We start from the raw sequence: 17,815 nt of genomic DNA on the forward strand, positions 1-17,815 counted from the left end.
CAATTACACATTGAGTAACCCTTATCCTGCTGAATAAACACATCCCAGTACAATTACACAGTGAGTAATCCTTATCCTGCTGAATAAACACATCCCAGTACAATTACACCGTGAGTAACCTTTACCCTGCTGAATAAACACATCCCAGTACAATTACACAGTGAGTAATCCTTACCCTGTTGAATAAACACATCCCAGTACAGTTACACAGTGAGTAACCTTTATCCTGCTGAATAAACACATCCCAGTACAGTTACACAGTGAGTAACCCTTACCCTGCTGAATAAACACATCCCAGTACAGTTACACAGTGAGGAACCCTTACCCTGCTGAATAAACACATCCCAGTACAATTACACAGTGAGTAACCCTTACCCTGATGAATAAACACATCCCAGTACAATTACACAGTGAGTAACCCTTACCCTGCTGAATAAACACATCCCAGTACAGTTACACAGTGAGTAACCCTTACCCTGCTGAATAAACAGCTCTTGTTACAGTAATACAGTGAGTAAGCCTTATCCTGCCATTCAATAAGATCATGACTGATCTAATTGTAACCTCAACTCCCACGTTCCTGCCTACCACCTTTCACCCCCTTGCTTATCAATAATCTATCAAACTCTGCCTGAGAAATATTCAAAGACCCTGTTTCCACTGCCTTTTGAGGAAGAGAATTGCAAAGACTCACGACCTCTGAGAGAAAAAAAAATCTCATCATCTCTGTCTCAAATGGGCAAACCCTTATTTTTAAACAATGACCCCTGGTTAACTGGAAAAAATAAAGGGATTGTTTTGCTTGAGAGCTCTTCGAAAACAAAACAGACAAAAACAAAGCACTAGGGTGAAATACTTGCTAATTCATGAAGAAAAATGAAAAGAGATGGAAAGATGGCCTCTGTTTTTCGTTTAGCGTCCCAAATGTGTATAGACGGCCATCTATATCTGAGAACTTCCTCGAACAGTTCTTTCCAGGCAACATCGAAGATCAGTTTAGGTAGGCTTTCCAAGAAATGCAGATATAAAAGCTTCAGATAGGCCTTACAGCAGAAATGCAACAACAGGAATTTCATTTCCCACAGATTCGATACGCAGGGTTTCTACAAATACAGGAGGGAAAAAGAGACTGAACACACTGGATACGTAGGATTTCATTCCAAGAGAGAGAAAGAGATGAGCTGCGTTTCCTTGGCAGGCAAAAACCAACTGTCCTCCAAGCAGTTTACACTCCAGCTCACTGTCTAAAGTGAAACCAGAACAATGGCACAAAAATCAAGCCTCCTGACCGCTATAAATCTTGACCTGTCACTTCTCTGTAAACATCCTCTCCAAGTCAAAACAACAGCTCCCTGCTGGTATTTTATCTGAAAGCAGGTGACTTCCAGTATGGGCTTGTTTACAAGCCAAGTGCAGGAATCTTCTGGTGACCCTGTTTCAACAAAACACAAAATTCAGCCTCTCTTCAAGCTTCCAGATGAATCATTGTCCATAATTCAACTATAAGTCCTGAAACATATTTTACAAAAAATAGAAGCACTCTCATAACAGCTGGGTACAGTCCATGTTTAAAGTTATGAATGGGTTATGCCTTAACTGGGCATGACATCCCTCCTTATCTCTGCAACCTCCTTCAGCCTACTACCATCTGAGATCTCTCCATTCCTCCAACTCTGGCTTCTTGTGCTTCCTCCAATTCCTTCCAGACCTCTGAGCACTAATCTCTGGAATTCCCTTCCTAAATTATTGCAACTGTCTACCTCTCTCTTTTCCTTTAAGGCCTTCTTTCCTTGGTTTGGGTTTAATATCTCTGATTAATCTCCTATGAAGCGCTTTGAGAGGTTTTCCTACATCAAATCGGTCATTAAAGTGCTTCCATCTTTTGCTAAATATTTTTGAGGACTCATTTGAATTGCGGAAATAAATTCATTTTGGAAGGCTGAAAATTTCATAAATGCTGGACTTTCTTTTTTGTTGAAAGTTCACTGAAAGAACATTTGAGATGTAGTGTTTGAAAACAACCTTTACTGGATATCACATGCCTTAAGATAAATAAACAACAGAAACCTTGGTGACTTGGAGGAAATTTACAGAGAAGTGACATGTCAAGATTTATGAGGTTCAGGAGTTGGTTTGGCTTCTGAGATATTGTTTTGGTTCAGTTGGAGTGTGGACTGTGTATGAAAGCAATTGGAGATTAACCTGCCAAGAGAGAAACACCCAGCTCATCCCTTTCCTCCTATCTCTGCAAAACCCTGCAAAGATCCAGTCTGTCAGATCGAAAACCCCTGATGCTGAATTTCTCCTGAGAATCTGGAAAAACCTACCAGACTAATACTCAATGCCGCCTGAAAAGAATTGCTTCAGAAAAGATCCCAGTGACCTGTCACTTGTACTCGGATGCTCGAATGTATGATATTTTTGGGACACCACATATCTCATCCTTTTTCTTTAAAAATTAACAAGTATTTGGCCAAAGTATTCTTTTTTTGTCAAAATAGCTCTGCAGAGAAAATGTCTTTGTTTTTCTTTAACCAGTGTTTGTGTGAGCGTGTGTGTGTGGGGGGGAGGGGGGGTGGGTTTGGGATAAGGTGAAAAGGAAACTTTCATATTTCAATCTGTGTGTTAATATTTTGCTTCTTTACTGGATAGGTTTTGTTTTATAATAAAATAATAGATTTGTTATTTAAAAGAAACCTGGTGGGGTGTATTTTATTCTGGGATAAAGAGGTGGTAGTGTAGTGGTAATGTCACTGGACTAGTGACCCAGAGACCCAGGCTACTGCTCTGGGACATGGGTTTAAATCCCACCATGGCAGATAGTGAAATTTGAACTCAATTGATCAGGGAATTAAAAAAAAAAGCTAAGTCTAATGGTGACCATTAAATCATTGTTGATTGTTGTAATCACTAATGTCCTTGAGGGAAGGAAATCTGCTGTCCTTACCTGGTCTGGCCTACATGTGACTCGAGACCCACAGCAATGTGGTTGACTTTTAAAATAGTCGAGCAAGCTACTCAGTTCAGGGGCAATTAGAGATGGGCAATAAATGCTGGCCTAGCCAGTGAAGCCCTCATCCCATAAACAAATTTAATAAAGTAGAGTATATCATTGAACATATCGACAACTGGATAAACATTTAGATATATGTTGTGACCTGTGGAGAGGTGGAACTAGAAAAGACAGTGCACTCCTTCCGCTTCAGTCATTACAGACGTGTATTAGAAATGGAAGTTGTCATCCAACATCCTTTAACCCGCTAAATAAGCGCTTTTGAAGGCAGATACAAAGTGAGCGATTCTTACTGAGCTGAATTAGCACTTTCAAGCACAGATACATAGTGACAAACCCTTACCCAACTGAACTAACAGGCTATCAGTTTCAAATAGAATATTTATGCCCAGATTTCACTGAAATAAATAACAATTTGAGAAAGAATTGTCACTATTTTACCTGAATCCTGAGCAGGTGTTCGCAGAGACTTGAGATCCAGGGAATCTTCTGACGGAGCCCTCATAGTAACAGCGATACTGTGGAAAGATGGTTAAACCTCAATATAAAACCTTCTGATATGTATAACATCCCAAGAGAACTCATTGACAAGAATTCTTCCACACATTCCACGCATTATGAGCAGGAACCAAGCATGCCAAAGACAATAAGCGAGGAGTCAGGGCTGAAGATTCACTGACATTGGGAGCGACTCCCACAGGGAGGAGAGATTGTAAAGATATTTTGTGTCTGTCTTCACAGTAGAAGTCACAAGATACATACCAGAAATAGAGAGTAACCTAGGGCATATAAGAATGAGGAAATTAAGGTTAAATATCAGCAGAGAAAAAGTACTGGAGAAACTCAAGGAACTAAAATCCAACAAATCCCCAGGAACTGATGGCCTACACCCTAGGGTTCTGAAAGAGGCAGCGGCAAAGATAGTCAATGTGCTCGGTATCATTTTCCAAAATTCCCTAGATTCTGGAATGGTCCCAGCAGATTGGAAGTAACAGGGGGCGGCACAGTGGTGCAGTGCTTATTCCGCAGCCTCACAGCTCCAGCGACCTGGGTTCAGTTCTGGGTACTGCCTGTGTGGAGTTTGCAAGTTCCCCCTGTGACCGCGTGGGTTTCCGCCGGGTGCTCCGGTTTCCTCCCACAGCCAAAGACTTGCAGGTTGATAGGTAAATTGGCCATTGTAAATTGCCCCTAGTGTAGGTAGGTGGTAGGAGAATGGTGGGGATGTGGTAGGGAATATGGGATTAATGTAGAATTAGTATAAATGTGTGGTTGATGGTCAGCACAGACTCGGTGGGCTGAAGGGCCTGTTTCAGTGCTGTATCTCTCTATGACTTTAAGTTAGCAAATGTAACACTGCTATTCAAGAAATGAGGAAGAGAGAATACCAAGAACTACAGGCTAGTTAACTTGACATCAGTTATTGAGTTATACAGCACAGAAACAGGCCCTTCGGCCCATCATGTCTGTACCCAACTATTCTAATCCCATATTCCTGCACTTGGCCCGTAGCCTTGTATGCTATGGCGTTTCAAGTGCTCATCTAAATACTTCTTAAATGTTGTGAGGGTTCCTGCCTCTACCACCTCTTCAGGCAGTGTGTTCCAGATTCCAACCACCCTCTGGGTGAAAAATGTTTCCCTAAAATCCCCTCTAAACCTCCTGCCCCTTACCTTAAATCTAATACCCCAGGTTATTGACCCCTCCGCTAAGGGAAAAAGTTTCTTCCTATCTAACCTATCAATGCCCCTCATAATTATGTACACCTCAATAATGTCTCCCCTCAGCCTTCTTTGCTCCAAGGAAAACAACCTTAGCCTTTTCATAGCTGAAATGCTCCAGCCCAGGCAACATCCTGGTGAATCTCCTCTGCACCCTCTCCAGTGCCATCACATCCTTCCTATAGTGTGGTGACCGGAACTGTACACAGTACTCCAGCTGTGGCCTAACTAGCGTTTTATACAGCTCCATCATAACCTCCCTGCTCTTATATTCTATGCCTCGGCTAATAAAGGCAAGTATTTCATTTGCCTTCCTAACCACCTTATCCACCTGTGCTGCTGCCTTCAGTGATCTATGGACAAGTACATCAAGGTCCCTCTGACCTTCCGTAATTTCTAGGGTCCTACCATCCATTGTATATTCCCTTGCCTTGTTAGTCCTCCCAAAATACATCACCTCACACTTCTCAGGATTAAATTCCATTTGCCACTGCTCTGCCCATCTTACCAGCCCATCTATATCTCCCTGTAATCGGGAAAGTGCTGGAATCTATTATTAAGGAAGTATTAACCGATGCACTTAGAAAAGTATAGTATGATTAGAACAAGTCAGCATGGTTTTACAAAAGGGAAATCCTGTTTGACAAATGAGTTTTTTGAGGATGTAGGAGAGATAACCAGTAGATGTAGAAATATTGGATTTCCACAAACCATTCGATAAGGTGCCACACAAAACGTTAAACACTAGATAAGGGCTTGTGGAGTTGGGGGTGATATATTAGCATGGATAGATGATAGGTTAACAGACATGAAGCAGAGAGTAGGGATACATGGGCATTTTCAAGTTAGCAGGGGGTGACTAGTGGAATGCTGCAAGGATCAGTGCTGGGGGTTCGGCTATTTACAATCTATATTAATAACTTGGATGAAGAGACAGAGAGTCTTGTATGTTACATTTGCTGATAATACAAAGGTGGGAATGCAAGCTGTAAGGAGGACACAGAGAGGCTGTAAAAAGATAAACAGGTTAAATGAGTGGTCAGCAAGGTGGCGGATGGAGTATAATGGGGGGGAAGTGTGAGGTTATTCACTTTGGTCGTAAGAATAGAAAAGCAGAATATTTTTTAAAAGACATGAAACTTGTAAATGTTGACACTTGGGTGTACTCGTAAAAATGTCACATGCACAAGAAGTGTGACAACACAACAAGTGGACAAAATCTGCACAGTTATAAAAACTGACTTTGTCTTTTAAAAAATGGATCTTTTGTTTAAAAAGTAAACAATGCTCCAAAATGGATGTCGAAGAAAAAAGAGCTTGGCCTTTGTATATTTAATTTGTACATTAGATTCTTAGGACATTGGGACCGACTCTGGCGGAGATGAGACCTGTAGAGGCAAGACGGGTTGCACCTAAATAGAGCTGAGACTGAGTTTCTTGCAAGGCAATTTGCTAATGCTATTGGGGAGGGTTTAAAGTAACTTGTCGGGGTGTGGGAACCAGGAAGAAATATCAGACAGGAATGCCAAGATGCACAGAATACTGGGAGAGATAGATAGCAATACAGTAAGGAATAGTACATTGTTAGGTGGGGTCAGAGTACGGGACAAAGTAATAAAGTCTAAATCAGAGTTGATGTGCATGTATGTGAATTAGTGAGGTACATGTGGAAGTATGATATTGTGGCTACATATCTGGACACAAAGTGTTCAGGAACGATAGGAAAAGAAAAAAAAGGGGAAGGGTAGCATTATTAATTAAGGAGAGCATTGCAGTGCTGGAGAAAAAGGATGTCCTGGGGGGGTTGAGGACAAAATCAATTTGGTTAGAGCTAAGGAACAAAAAATGTGCAGTTACATTGCTCGGTGTTGTCTATAGGCCACCAGCTAGTGGGAAAGACATAGAGGAGCAAATTTGCAAGGAAATTACAGAGAGGTGCAAAATTATAGGGTAGTTATAATGGGGGAACTTAATTATCCAAACACAGACTGTGATAATAGTAATGTAAAGGGCAGAGAGGGGCAAGAGTTCCTAGAGTGTGTTCTGGAAAATTTTCTACAGCAGAATGTTTCGAGTCCAATGAGAAAGGAGGCACTGCTACTGGTTCTTGGGAATGAGGTGGGCCAAGTGGATCAAGTATCAGTAGGAGAGCATTGAGGGGATAGTGATCATTGTATCGTAAGGTTTAGAATTACTGTGGAAAAGGACAAAGAGCAATTCAGAGTAAGAATAATTAATTGGGGGAAGGCCAACTTCAATGGGGTAAGAACGGAACTGGGGTGAACAAATTGGAGTCAAAGGTTGGCAGGACAAATGGTAGCTGAACATGGGCTACCTTCAAAGAAGAGAGAGTTCGGGCACAGTCAAGGTATGTTCCCTCGAAGGGGAAAAATAGGGTAAACAAATCCAGACCTCCATTGATGACAGAAGAGATAGAGATTAAGAAAAAGAAGAAAAAGTGTACTTATGACAGATGCCTGGTAGAAAATACTATTGAGAACCAGGCTGAATATCGAAGGTCCAGAGGAGAAGTGAAAAATCAAATAAGAGAAGCAAAGAGAAGCATGAAAAGAGACTGGCAGCTAACATTAAAGAAAATCCCAAAGTTTTCTATAGACATATAAATAGTAAAAGGGTGGTAAAAGGAGGAGTGGGGCTGGTTATGGACCAGAAAGGGGATTTAAACATGGTGGCAGAGGTCACAGCTGAGGTGTTACCTAATCCTAGGGAATGAAGGTGGACAAGTGGTAGAGGTGTCAGTGGGGGGAGCATTTCGGGGATAGTGACCATAACTCTGTAAGATTTAAGGTAGTTATGGAAAAGGACAAAGATGGACTGAAAATAAAGGTACTGAATTGGGGTAACGCCGATTTTAATATGATAAAACAGGACCTGGCCAAAGTGGACTGGGAGCAGCTACTTGTAGGAAAGTCAACATCAGGCCAGTGGGGAAATTCAAAGAGGAAATAGTGAGAGTTCAGAGCCAACATGTTCCCGTTAAGGTGAAGGGTAGGACTAACAAGTCCAGGGAACCCTGGATGTCAAGGGATATAGAGGATTGGATCAGGAAATAAAAGTAGGCTTATGGCAGATTCAAAGTGCTGAAAACAACGGAGGCATAAGAGGAGTATAGAAAGTGTAGGGGGGTACTTAAAAAAGCAATTAGGAGAGCGAAGATGGGACATGAAAAAACACTGGCGGGCAAGATAAAAGAAAATCCCAAGACACTTTATAAGTATATTAAGGGCAAGAGGATAACCAGGGAAAGAGTAGGGCCCATTAGGGACCAAAGTGGCAATCTGTGTGTGAAGCCGGAGGACATAGGTGAGGTTTTAAATGATTACTTTTCATCTGTGTTCACTATGGAAAAGGGCGATGTAAGTGTAGAGATCAGGGAGGGGGATTGTGATATACTTGAACATATTAGCATTGAAAGGGAGGAAGTATTAATGGGCTTAAAAGTGGATAAATCCCCAGGCCCAGATGAGATGTATCCCAGGCTGTTATGTGAGGCAAGGGAGGAAATAGCAGGGGCTCTGACACAAATTTTCAAATTCTCTCTGGCCACAGGAGAGGTACCAGAGGACTGGAGGACAGCGAATGTGGGACCATTATTTCAGAAGGGTAGTAGGGATAAGCCAGATAATTACAGGCCAGTGAGTCTAACAACAGTGGTGGAAAATATTGGAAAAAATTCTGAATGACAGGATTAATCTCCACTTGGAGAGGCAGGGATTAATCAGGGATAGTCAGCAGGCTTTGTCAGGGGGAGATCGTGTTGAACTAACTTGATTGAATTTTTTGACGCGGTGACGAAATGTGTAGATGAGGGTAAAGCGGTTGATGTAGTCTATATGGACTTCAGTAAGGCTTTTGATAAGGTCCCACATGGGAGATTGGTTAAGAAGGTAAGAGCCCAAGAGATCCAGGGCAATTTGGCAAATTGGATCCAAAATTGACTTAGTGGCAGGAGGCAGAGGGTGATGGTCAAGGGTTGTTTTTGCAGGTGGAAGCCTGTGACCAATGGTGTACCACAGGGGCACGAAAATTGGTGGTGTCGTAAATAGTGAGGAGGAAAGCCTTAGATTACAGGACGATATAGATGGACTGGTAAGATGGGCGGAGTAGTGGAAAATGGAATTTAATCCTGAGAAGTGTGAGGTGATGCATTTTGGGAGGAATAACAAGGCAAGGGAATATTCAATGGATGGTAGGACCCTAGAAATTACAGAAGGTCAGAGGGACCTTGTCAATAGATCACCGAAGGCAGTAGCACAGGTAGATAAGGTGGTTAGGAAGGCATATGGGATACTTGCCTTTGTTAGCCAAGGTATAGAATATAAGAGCCGGGAGGTTATGGTGGAGCTGTATAAAACGCTAGTTAGGTCACAGCTGGAGTACTGTGTACAGTTCTGGTCACCACACCATAGGACAGAAGTGATTGCACTGGAGAGGGTGCAGAGGAGATTCACCAGGATGTTGCCTGGGCTGGAGCATTTCAGCTATGAAGAGAGACTGAAAAGGCTGGGTTTGTTTTCCTTAGAGCAGAGAAGGCTGAGGGGGGACATGATTGAGGTATACAAAATTATGAGGGGCATTGATAGGTTAGCTAGGAAGAAACTTTTTCCCTTAGCCGAGGGGTCAATACCCAGGGGGCATAGATTTAAGGTAAGGTGCAAGAGCTTTAGAGGGGATTTGAGTAAAAATGTTTTCACTCAGAGGGTGGTTGGAATCTGGAACGCACTGCCTGAAGTGGTGCTACAGGCAGGAACCCTCACAACATTTAAGAAGTATTTAGATGAGCACTTGAAATGCCATAGCGTACAAGACTACAGGCCAAGTGCTGGAAAATGGGATTAGAATAGTTAGGTGCTTGATGGCTGGCACAGACATGATGGGCCGATGGGCCTGTGTCTGTGCTGTAAAACTCTCTATGACTCTATTAAATGAATATTTTGCATCTGTCTTTACCAAGGAAGAAGAAGCCCCAAGCAATGACAAATGGCCTCCTTCTGTGTCATAATTTTTCGATGGTTGTATGGTTCTATAGAAAAAGGAGGTAATTCAGACACTAAGAGGATTTAAAATTGATAAGTATTAGATAGGCTGTCTGTACGGAAAGTGGATGAGATGCATCCAAGGATACAGTGGGAAACGAAGGGGAAATCGCAGAGGTACTGGCCATAACTTTTCAGTCTTCCTTAGTCTCAGGCGTGGTGCCCGAGGACTGGAGAATTGCAAACGTTACACCTTGTTCAAAAAATGGTGTAAAGATAAACCCAGCAACTGTGGGCCAGTCAGTTTAACTTTGGTGGTGGGAAACGTATGGAAAGAATAATTTGGGACAAAATCAATAGTCACATGGACAAATGTGGGATAATTAATGAAAGCCAGTATGGATTTCTTAAGGGAAAATCATCTTTGATTAACTTGCTTTTCCTGATATATATTAATGACCTAGACCTTGGTGTACAATTTCAAAGCTTGCAGATGATATGAAACTTGGAACCATTGTGAACTGTGAGGAGGATAGTTTAAAACTTCAAAAGGACATAGACAAGTTGGTGGAATGGGCAGACAGGTGGCAGATGAAGTTGAATGCAGAGAAATGTGAAGTGATTCATTTTGGTAGGAAGAACATGGAGAGAAAATATAAAATAAAGGACACGATTCTAAATGGGGTGCAGGAGCAGAGGGACCTGGGTGTATCTATGCATAACTCATTGCAGGTGACAGGACAAGTTGAGAGCGCGGTTAATAAAGCATACAGTATCCTGGGCTTTATTAATAGAGGCAAAGAGTACAAGAGCAAGGAAATTATGTTGAACTTGTATGAGACACTAGTTCGGCCTCAGCTGGAGTATTGCGTCCAGTTCTGGGCACCGCGCTTCAGGAAAGATGTGAGGACATTGGAGAGAGTACAGAAAAGATTCACGGGAATGGTTCCAGGGATGAGGAATTTCAGTCATGTAGATTGGAGAATTTAGGACTATTTTCTTTGAGAAGAGAAGGCTGAGAGGTGATTTGATAGAGGTATTCAAAATCATGAGGGGTCTGGACAGAGTAGATAGAGAGAAACTGTTCCCACTCATGAAAGGATTGAGAACGAGAGGGCACAGATTTAAAGTAATTGGTGATGTGGGAATGAATAGGTTAATACATTAAGCTTGACATGGCAAAATATGTAATGCAAGGATGAACTTTAAACTAATTGTCAGAGAAGGGAGCTTGATTACATTAGACTGGGGAAACAGCTAATTGAGTTAACAGAATCCAGTCAGGATTCGATTTCAATAGACTGGGGGATGTGTTAACGACGAAGCCTGGAACACTGTGATTGGAGATATTGTTTGTTTCAGTGTGATGTGACCCAAATATATTATTTCAAATGAAATCATGTGTGTGTGATGCAACCTTGAGCTAAAAATATGAAAGTGGATGTATCTGCTTCTCGGGAGGTTTCGGCTTCGGAGCTTGCTCTGTAGTTGTGGCCTCCCTCGTGCATGTTGTAGAATAAAGCTACCGTTTGACCTGAATTCTGAATCTCTAGTTGGTGATTCATGAAATACACCACAACAATTGTAAAAGACTAAAAAGTGACATGAGGAAAAACTTTTTCACACAGTGTGTGATTAAGGTCAGGAACATGCTACCTAAGAATGTGGTGGAGTCAGGTTCAATTGAAGCATTCAAAGGGGAATTAGACAGTTATATGAAAAGGAAGAATGTGCAGAGTTATGGGGAGACGACGGGGGAATGGCACTAAGTTAAATGCTCTTTTGGAGAGCTGGTGTGGTCACGATGGGCTGAATGGCCTCCTTCTGCACTGTCTAGACAGAGACACCCAGAAAGCAGCATCCCGGAGGCTTGTCTCCAGCAAACCAAAAGAAACGCGCCTGCTGTAGAATCTACATCAACATTATACAGCAGTGTACTAAATGTGATCCACTGACTTCAACTAAACGTTCGACCAAGAGAGAAATCTACAATCATCTCAGGCCTGCACCCAATGAGTCCTTGATTTCCAAGATTATTCAAGAGGTTTACTGTAAACTCCTCCAAAACCTACGCCTCAGTTATAATCGCTTACCCATTTTTTTTCCTCTTTATCTGTCTGTTCTCGTGCGTGTGTGCGCGCGAGCAAATGTGTGAGTGGGTGCAGTTGCCACAATTTCGGGTTAAGGCGTATCGATCAATTAATAATTGATTTTCTGTTTTAAATCTGCAAGAAAACCTATCGCTCTTTATTTGATAAATAAAACACCCAGGGATTAAACCCTAATGATAAAACACGCTTGTTGTGTTCAGGTGGGAGTTCAACAGTGGGAGTCATCCAAACCTCACCAAGTGGCCGGAAACAATTGGGGGCTCAAGCCAGGATCTGAACTACCAAAGGAGAGATTTGGAAAACAGGAGGAAAATTGACCTCTAAAACTGTGGAAAAATAAACAAACAGGTTTGCTTATATTCTTCTGTTTTTCTCTACGGTACGAGAAGGAAAGAGATGATCACATTTAATGCTAAAGCATTGGTAAAGCAGGGAGAGATGTCCCATGATAAGTTAAACAAATTAAGCATTGAAGATTAAAAAGCTTAGCTACAGAGGTGGGAATCACTTTCTGAGAGACTTGCGGGTTCTCGTACAAGAAATGCACAAAGTTAACATACAGGTTCAGCTGTTTATTAGGAAGACAAATGGCATTTTAGCCTTAATTGCAAGGGTATTGGAGTACAGGAATAAAGAAGTTTTACTAAAATTGTACAGGGCTTTGGTGAGACCGCACCTGGAATGCTCTGTGCCATTTTGGTCTCCACATTTAAGAAAGGACATAATTGCACTGGAGGCAGTGCAGCGAAGATTTAATAAATTGGTCCCTGGGATGAGGGGCTTGTCATATGATGAGAGGCTGAGTAAATTGGGCCTATATTCTGTGGAGTTTAGAAGAATGAGAGGTGATCTAATTGAGAGTTTGGAAGGTGCTGTTGAAGGAGCCTTGGTGAGTTGCTGCAGAGCATCTTGTAGATGGTACACACTGCTGCCACTGTGTGTTGGTGGTGGAAGAAGTGAATGGTGAAGGTGGTGGATGGTGTGCCAATCAAGCGGGCTGCTTTGTCCTGGATGCTGTTGAGCTTCTTGAGTGTTGTTGGAGCTGCACCCATCCAGGCAAGTGGAGAGTATTCCATCAACTCCTGACGTGTGCCTTGTAGATGGTGGACAGGCTTTGGGGAGACAGGAGGTGAGTTACTCGCCGCAGGATTCTGAGTCTCTGACCTGCTCTTGTAGCCACAGCATTTATGTCGCTGGTCCAGTTCAGTTTCCGGTCAATGGTGTTATGAGGGTTTCCATTTTTTGTTAAAACTTGAGAATCTATATTTTAAAACTGAAAAGGGATTTCATGGATGCAGGATCTTGAAGAAGCTGAACTTTGGGTGTTTTTTCTTCGATGATGTTACCGGAAGGTTTGGACTGAATGTAAACAGGTTTTACTGGAAGGCTGAAACAATAAGTGATGGAAATACTAGGCAGGTCTGGCAGCATCTGTGGAGACAGCAGCAAAGTTAACGTTTCAGGTCAGTGACCCTTCATCATTATTTTGCTTCTATTTTACCGGAAGGCACCTGTTTGCAAGGAACCCAGAAGGTGGTTGTGTTTTGTTCTGAAGGGATATTTGCAAAGAAGTGACAAGCCAGGATTTATAGATGTCATATGACTTGCCTCTGGAAAAGTTTATTTTCATGTTGAACTGTTAAAAAGACAGTTGGTTTGGTCTGAAAACAGCAAAAAGAGTTAGAGTTTGCTTATTGACCTGCCAGGAGAACGGAAGAAGATCCAGCCAGCCTATCTTTCTCCTGAAAAGAAAGTCCTGTGTCAAGTGTGGTTCCTGTTGCCTCCTGTATTTGAAGAAATCCTGCATGTTTTCAGAAACCTTGTATCTTTGAAGGAACTTTGCATGTGTGAAAATTTAAACTTTTGTTGATGCACACCTGATGCAAGACCTATGTGAAGTATTCTGTAGCTGCATCTCTTTGAAAGCCTACCCAAACTGATCTTCAACATCGCCTGAAAGGAACTGTTGTGGGAACATCCCAGTGACAGCCACCAATCCACCTTTGGGACACCTCACCAAACCAAAGGACATATTCCATACCTACTTTTCAGTCAAAGTTTTTTTTTTATTCCTTCTATTTCTTTGTAATACTTGTAAATAAAAATCTGTTTTTTTCTTCCCGGTTAACCGGTTATATATGTATGTGTGTGTGCATTAGGGCTAGGATAAATAAGGTGCTTTAATACTTCAATTTGTGTTTTACTTCATTATTGGTTAAGACTTGGTTTATAATAAACAAATAGTTTTGTTGTTTAATAAAGAAACATGGTTAGTGTGCTTTAGTCTGGGGAAAATAGAGTATCTGATTGACTGTTTCGGTCAATGGGAACATTTAAATATATAATATATGATATACATTTAAATAAAGGTTGTGCCCTGTAAAGAAGTGGGACTGAATTGACAGTACACTCCTCCCACCTTGGCCGTCACAATGTAACCCCTAGGATGTTGACAGTGGGGGATTTAGCGATGGTAATTCCATTCGACATCAAGGGGAGATGGTTAGATTCTCTCTTGTTGGAGATGGTCATTGCTTGGCACTTGTGTGACGTGAATGTCACTTGACACCTATCAGCCCAAGCCTGGATGTTGTCCAAGTCTTGCCGCATTGTGACATGGATTGCTTCAGTATCTGAGGAGTCACGAATGGTGCTGAACATTGTGCAATCATCAGCGAACATCCCCACTTCGGACCTTATGAAAGAAGGAAGGTCATTGATTTAGCAGCTGAAGATGGTTGGGCCGAGGACACTACCCTGAGGAACTCCTGCAATGATGTCCTGGAACTGAGATGATTGACCTCCCAATTACCCAATTACAGAGCTCCTCCTCCACTCCTCCCCCACAGTACCCATTGACAGAGCTCCTCCTCCACCCCTCCCCCACAATACCCATTTGCAGAGCTCCTCCTCCACCCCTCCCCCACAGTACCCAATTACAAAGCTCCTCCTCCACCCCTCCCCCACAGTACCTAATTACAGAGCACATCCTCCACCCCTCCCCCACAGTACCCACTTGCAGAGCTCCTCCTCCACCCCTCCCCCACAGCAACCGATTACAGAGCTCCTCCTCCACCCCTCCCCCACAGTACCTAATTACAGAGCACATCCTCCACCCCTCCCCCACAGTACACACTTGCAGAGCTCCTCCTCCACCCCTCCCCCACAGCAACCGATTACAGAGCACATCCTCCACCCCTCCCCCACAGTACCCACTTGCAGAGCTCCTCCTCCACCCCTCCCCCACAGCAACCGATCACAGAGCTCCTCCTCCACCCCTCCCCCACAGTACCCAATTACAAAGCTCCTCCTCCACCCTTCCCCCACAGTACCCATTTACAGAGCTCCTCCTCCACCCCTCCCCCACAGTACCCAATTACAGAGCTCCTCCTCCACCCCTCCCCCACAGTACACAATTACTGAGCTCCTCCTCCACCCCTCCCCCACAGTACCCAATTACTGAGCTCCTCCTCCACCCCTCCCCCACAGTACACAATTACTGAGCTCCTCCTCCACCCCTCCCCCACAGTACCCATTTACAGAGCTCCTCCTCCACCCCTCCCCCACAGTACCCAATTACAGAGCTCATCCTCCACCCCTCCCCCACAGTACACAATTACTGAGCTCCTCCTCCACCCCTCCCCCACAGTACACAATTACTGAGCTCCTCCTCCACCCCTCCCCCACAGTACCCAATTACAGAGCTCCTCCTCCACCCCTCCCCCACAGTACCCACTTACAGAGCTCCTCCTCCACCCCTCACCCACAGTACCCAATTACAGAGCTCCTCCTCCACCCCTCCCCCATAGTACCCAATTACAGAGCTCCTCCTCCACCCCTCCCCCACAGTACCCACTTACAGAGTTCCTCCTCCAACCCTCCCCCACAGTACCCAATTACAGAGCTCCTCCTCCACCCCTCCCCCACAGTACCCAATTACAGAGCTCCTCCTCCACCCCTCCCCCACAGTACCCACTTACAGAGTTCCTCCTCCAACCCTCCCCCACAGTACCCAATTACAGAGCTCCTCCTCCACCCCTCCCCCACAGTACCCAATTACAGAGCTCCTCCTCCACCCCTCCCCCACAGTACCCAATTACAGAGCTCCTCCTCCACCCCTCCCCCACAGTACCCAATTACAGAGCTCCTCCTCCACCACTCCCCCATAGTACCCAATTACTGAGCTCCTCCTCCACCCTTCCCCCACTACCCACTTACAGAGCTCCTCCTCCACCCCTCCCCTACAGTACCCACTTACAGAGCTCCTCCTCTACCCCTCCCCCACAGTACCCAATTACAGAGCTCCTCCGCCACCCCTCCCCCACAGTACCTATTTACAGAGCTCCTCCTCCACCCCTCCCCCACAGTACGCACTTACAGAGCTCCTCCTCCACCACTCCCCCATAGTACCCAATTACAGAGCTCCTCCTCCACCCCTCCCCCACAGTACCCAATTACAGAGCTCCTCCTCCACCACTCCCCCATAGTACCCAATTACTGAGCTCCTCCTCCACCCTTCCCCCACTACCCACTTACAGAGCTCCTCCTCCACCCCTCCCCCACAGTACCCAATTACTGAGCTCCTCCTCCACCCTTCCCCCACTACCCACTTACAGAGCTCCTCCTCCACCCCTCCCCTACAGTACCCACTTACAGAGCTCCTCCTCTACCCCTCCCCCACAGTACCCAATTACAGAGCTCCTCCGCCACCCCTCCCCCACAGTACCTATTTACAGAGCTCCTCCTCCACCCCTCCCCCACAGTACGCACTTACAGAGCTCCTCCTCCACCCCTCCCCCACAGTACGCACTTACAGAGCTCCTCCTCCACCCCTCCCCCACAGTACCCAATTACAGAGCTCCTCCTCCACCCCTCCCCCACAGTACCCAATTACAGAGCTCCTCCTCCACCACTCCCCCATAGTACCCAATTACTGAGCTCCTCCTCCACCCTTCCCCCACTACCCATTTACAGAGCTCCTCCTCCACCCCTCCCCCACAGTACCCAATTACAGAGCTCCTTCTCCACCCCTCCCCCACAGTACCCAATTACAGAGCTCCTCCTCCACCCCTCCCCCACAGTACCCAATTACAGAGCTCCTCCTCCACCACCCCCCCATCGTACGCAATTACAGAGCTCCTCCTCCACCCCTCCCCCACAGTAGCCAATTACTGAGCTCCTCCTCCACCCTCCCATCGTACGCAATTACAGAGCTCCTCCTCCACCCCTCCCCCACAGTACCCAATTACTGAGCTCCTCCTCCACCCCTCCCCCACAGTATCCACTTACAGAGCTTCTCCTCCACCCCTCCCCCACAGTACCCAATTACAGAGCTCCTCCTCCACCCCTCCCCCACAGTACCCAATTACAGAGCTCCTCCTTCACCCCCCCCATCGTACGCAATTACAGAGCTCCTCCTCCACCCCGCCCCCACAGTACCCAATTACTGAGCTCCTCCTCCACCCCTCCCCCACAGTACCCAATTACAGAGCTCCTCCTCCACCCCTCCCCCACAGTACCCATTTACAGAGCTCCTCCTCCACCCCTCCCCCAAAGTACCCAATTACAGAGCTCCTCCTCCACCCCTCCCCCAAAGTACCCAATTACAGAGCTCCTCCTCCAACCCTCCCCCACAGTACCCCCTTACAGAGCTCCTCCTCCACCTCTCCCCCACAGTACCCAATTACAGAGCTCCTCCGCCACCCCTCCCCCACAGTACCTATTTACAGAGCTCCTCCTCCACCCCTCCCTCACAGTACCTATTTACAGAGCTCCTCCTCCACCCCTCCCCCACAGTACGCACTTACAGAGCTCCTCCTCCACCCCTCCCCCACAGTACCTATTTACAGAGCTCCTCCTCCACCCCTCCCCCACAGTACCCAATTACAGAGCTCCTCCTCCACCACTCCCCCATAGTACCCAATTACTGAGCTCCTCCTCCACCCTTCCCCCACTACCCATTTACAGAGCTCCTCC

General features: G+C 45.0%; 1 protein-coding gene across 1 annotated transcript in view; it reads right to left on the reverse strand.

Moving 5' to 3' along the window:
* The window catches only part of LOC137377639 (disintegrin and metalloproteinase domain-containing protein 12-like), a 561,477-nt gene that overhangs the window by 431,098 nt on the left and 112,564 nt on the right, over positions 1-17,815 (reverse strand). The window contains exon 5 of the mRNA XM_068047508.1: positions 3,455-3,531. Coding sequence (XP_067903609.1) covers positions 3,455-3,531 — 77 coding nt within the window. The remainder of the gene's footprint in view (positions 1-3,454; positions 3,532-17,815) is intronic.

The sequence above is a fragment of the Heterodontus francisci genome, chromosome 1, assembly GCF_036365525.1.
Source record: "Heterodontus francisci isolate sHetFra1 chromosome 1, sHetFra1.hap1, whole genome shotgun sequence".
NCBI lineage: Eukaryota > Metazoa > Chordata > Chondrichthyes > Heterodontiformes > Heterodontidae > Heterodontus > Heterodontus francisci.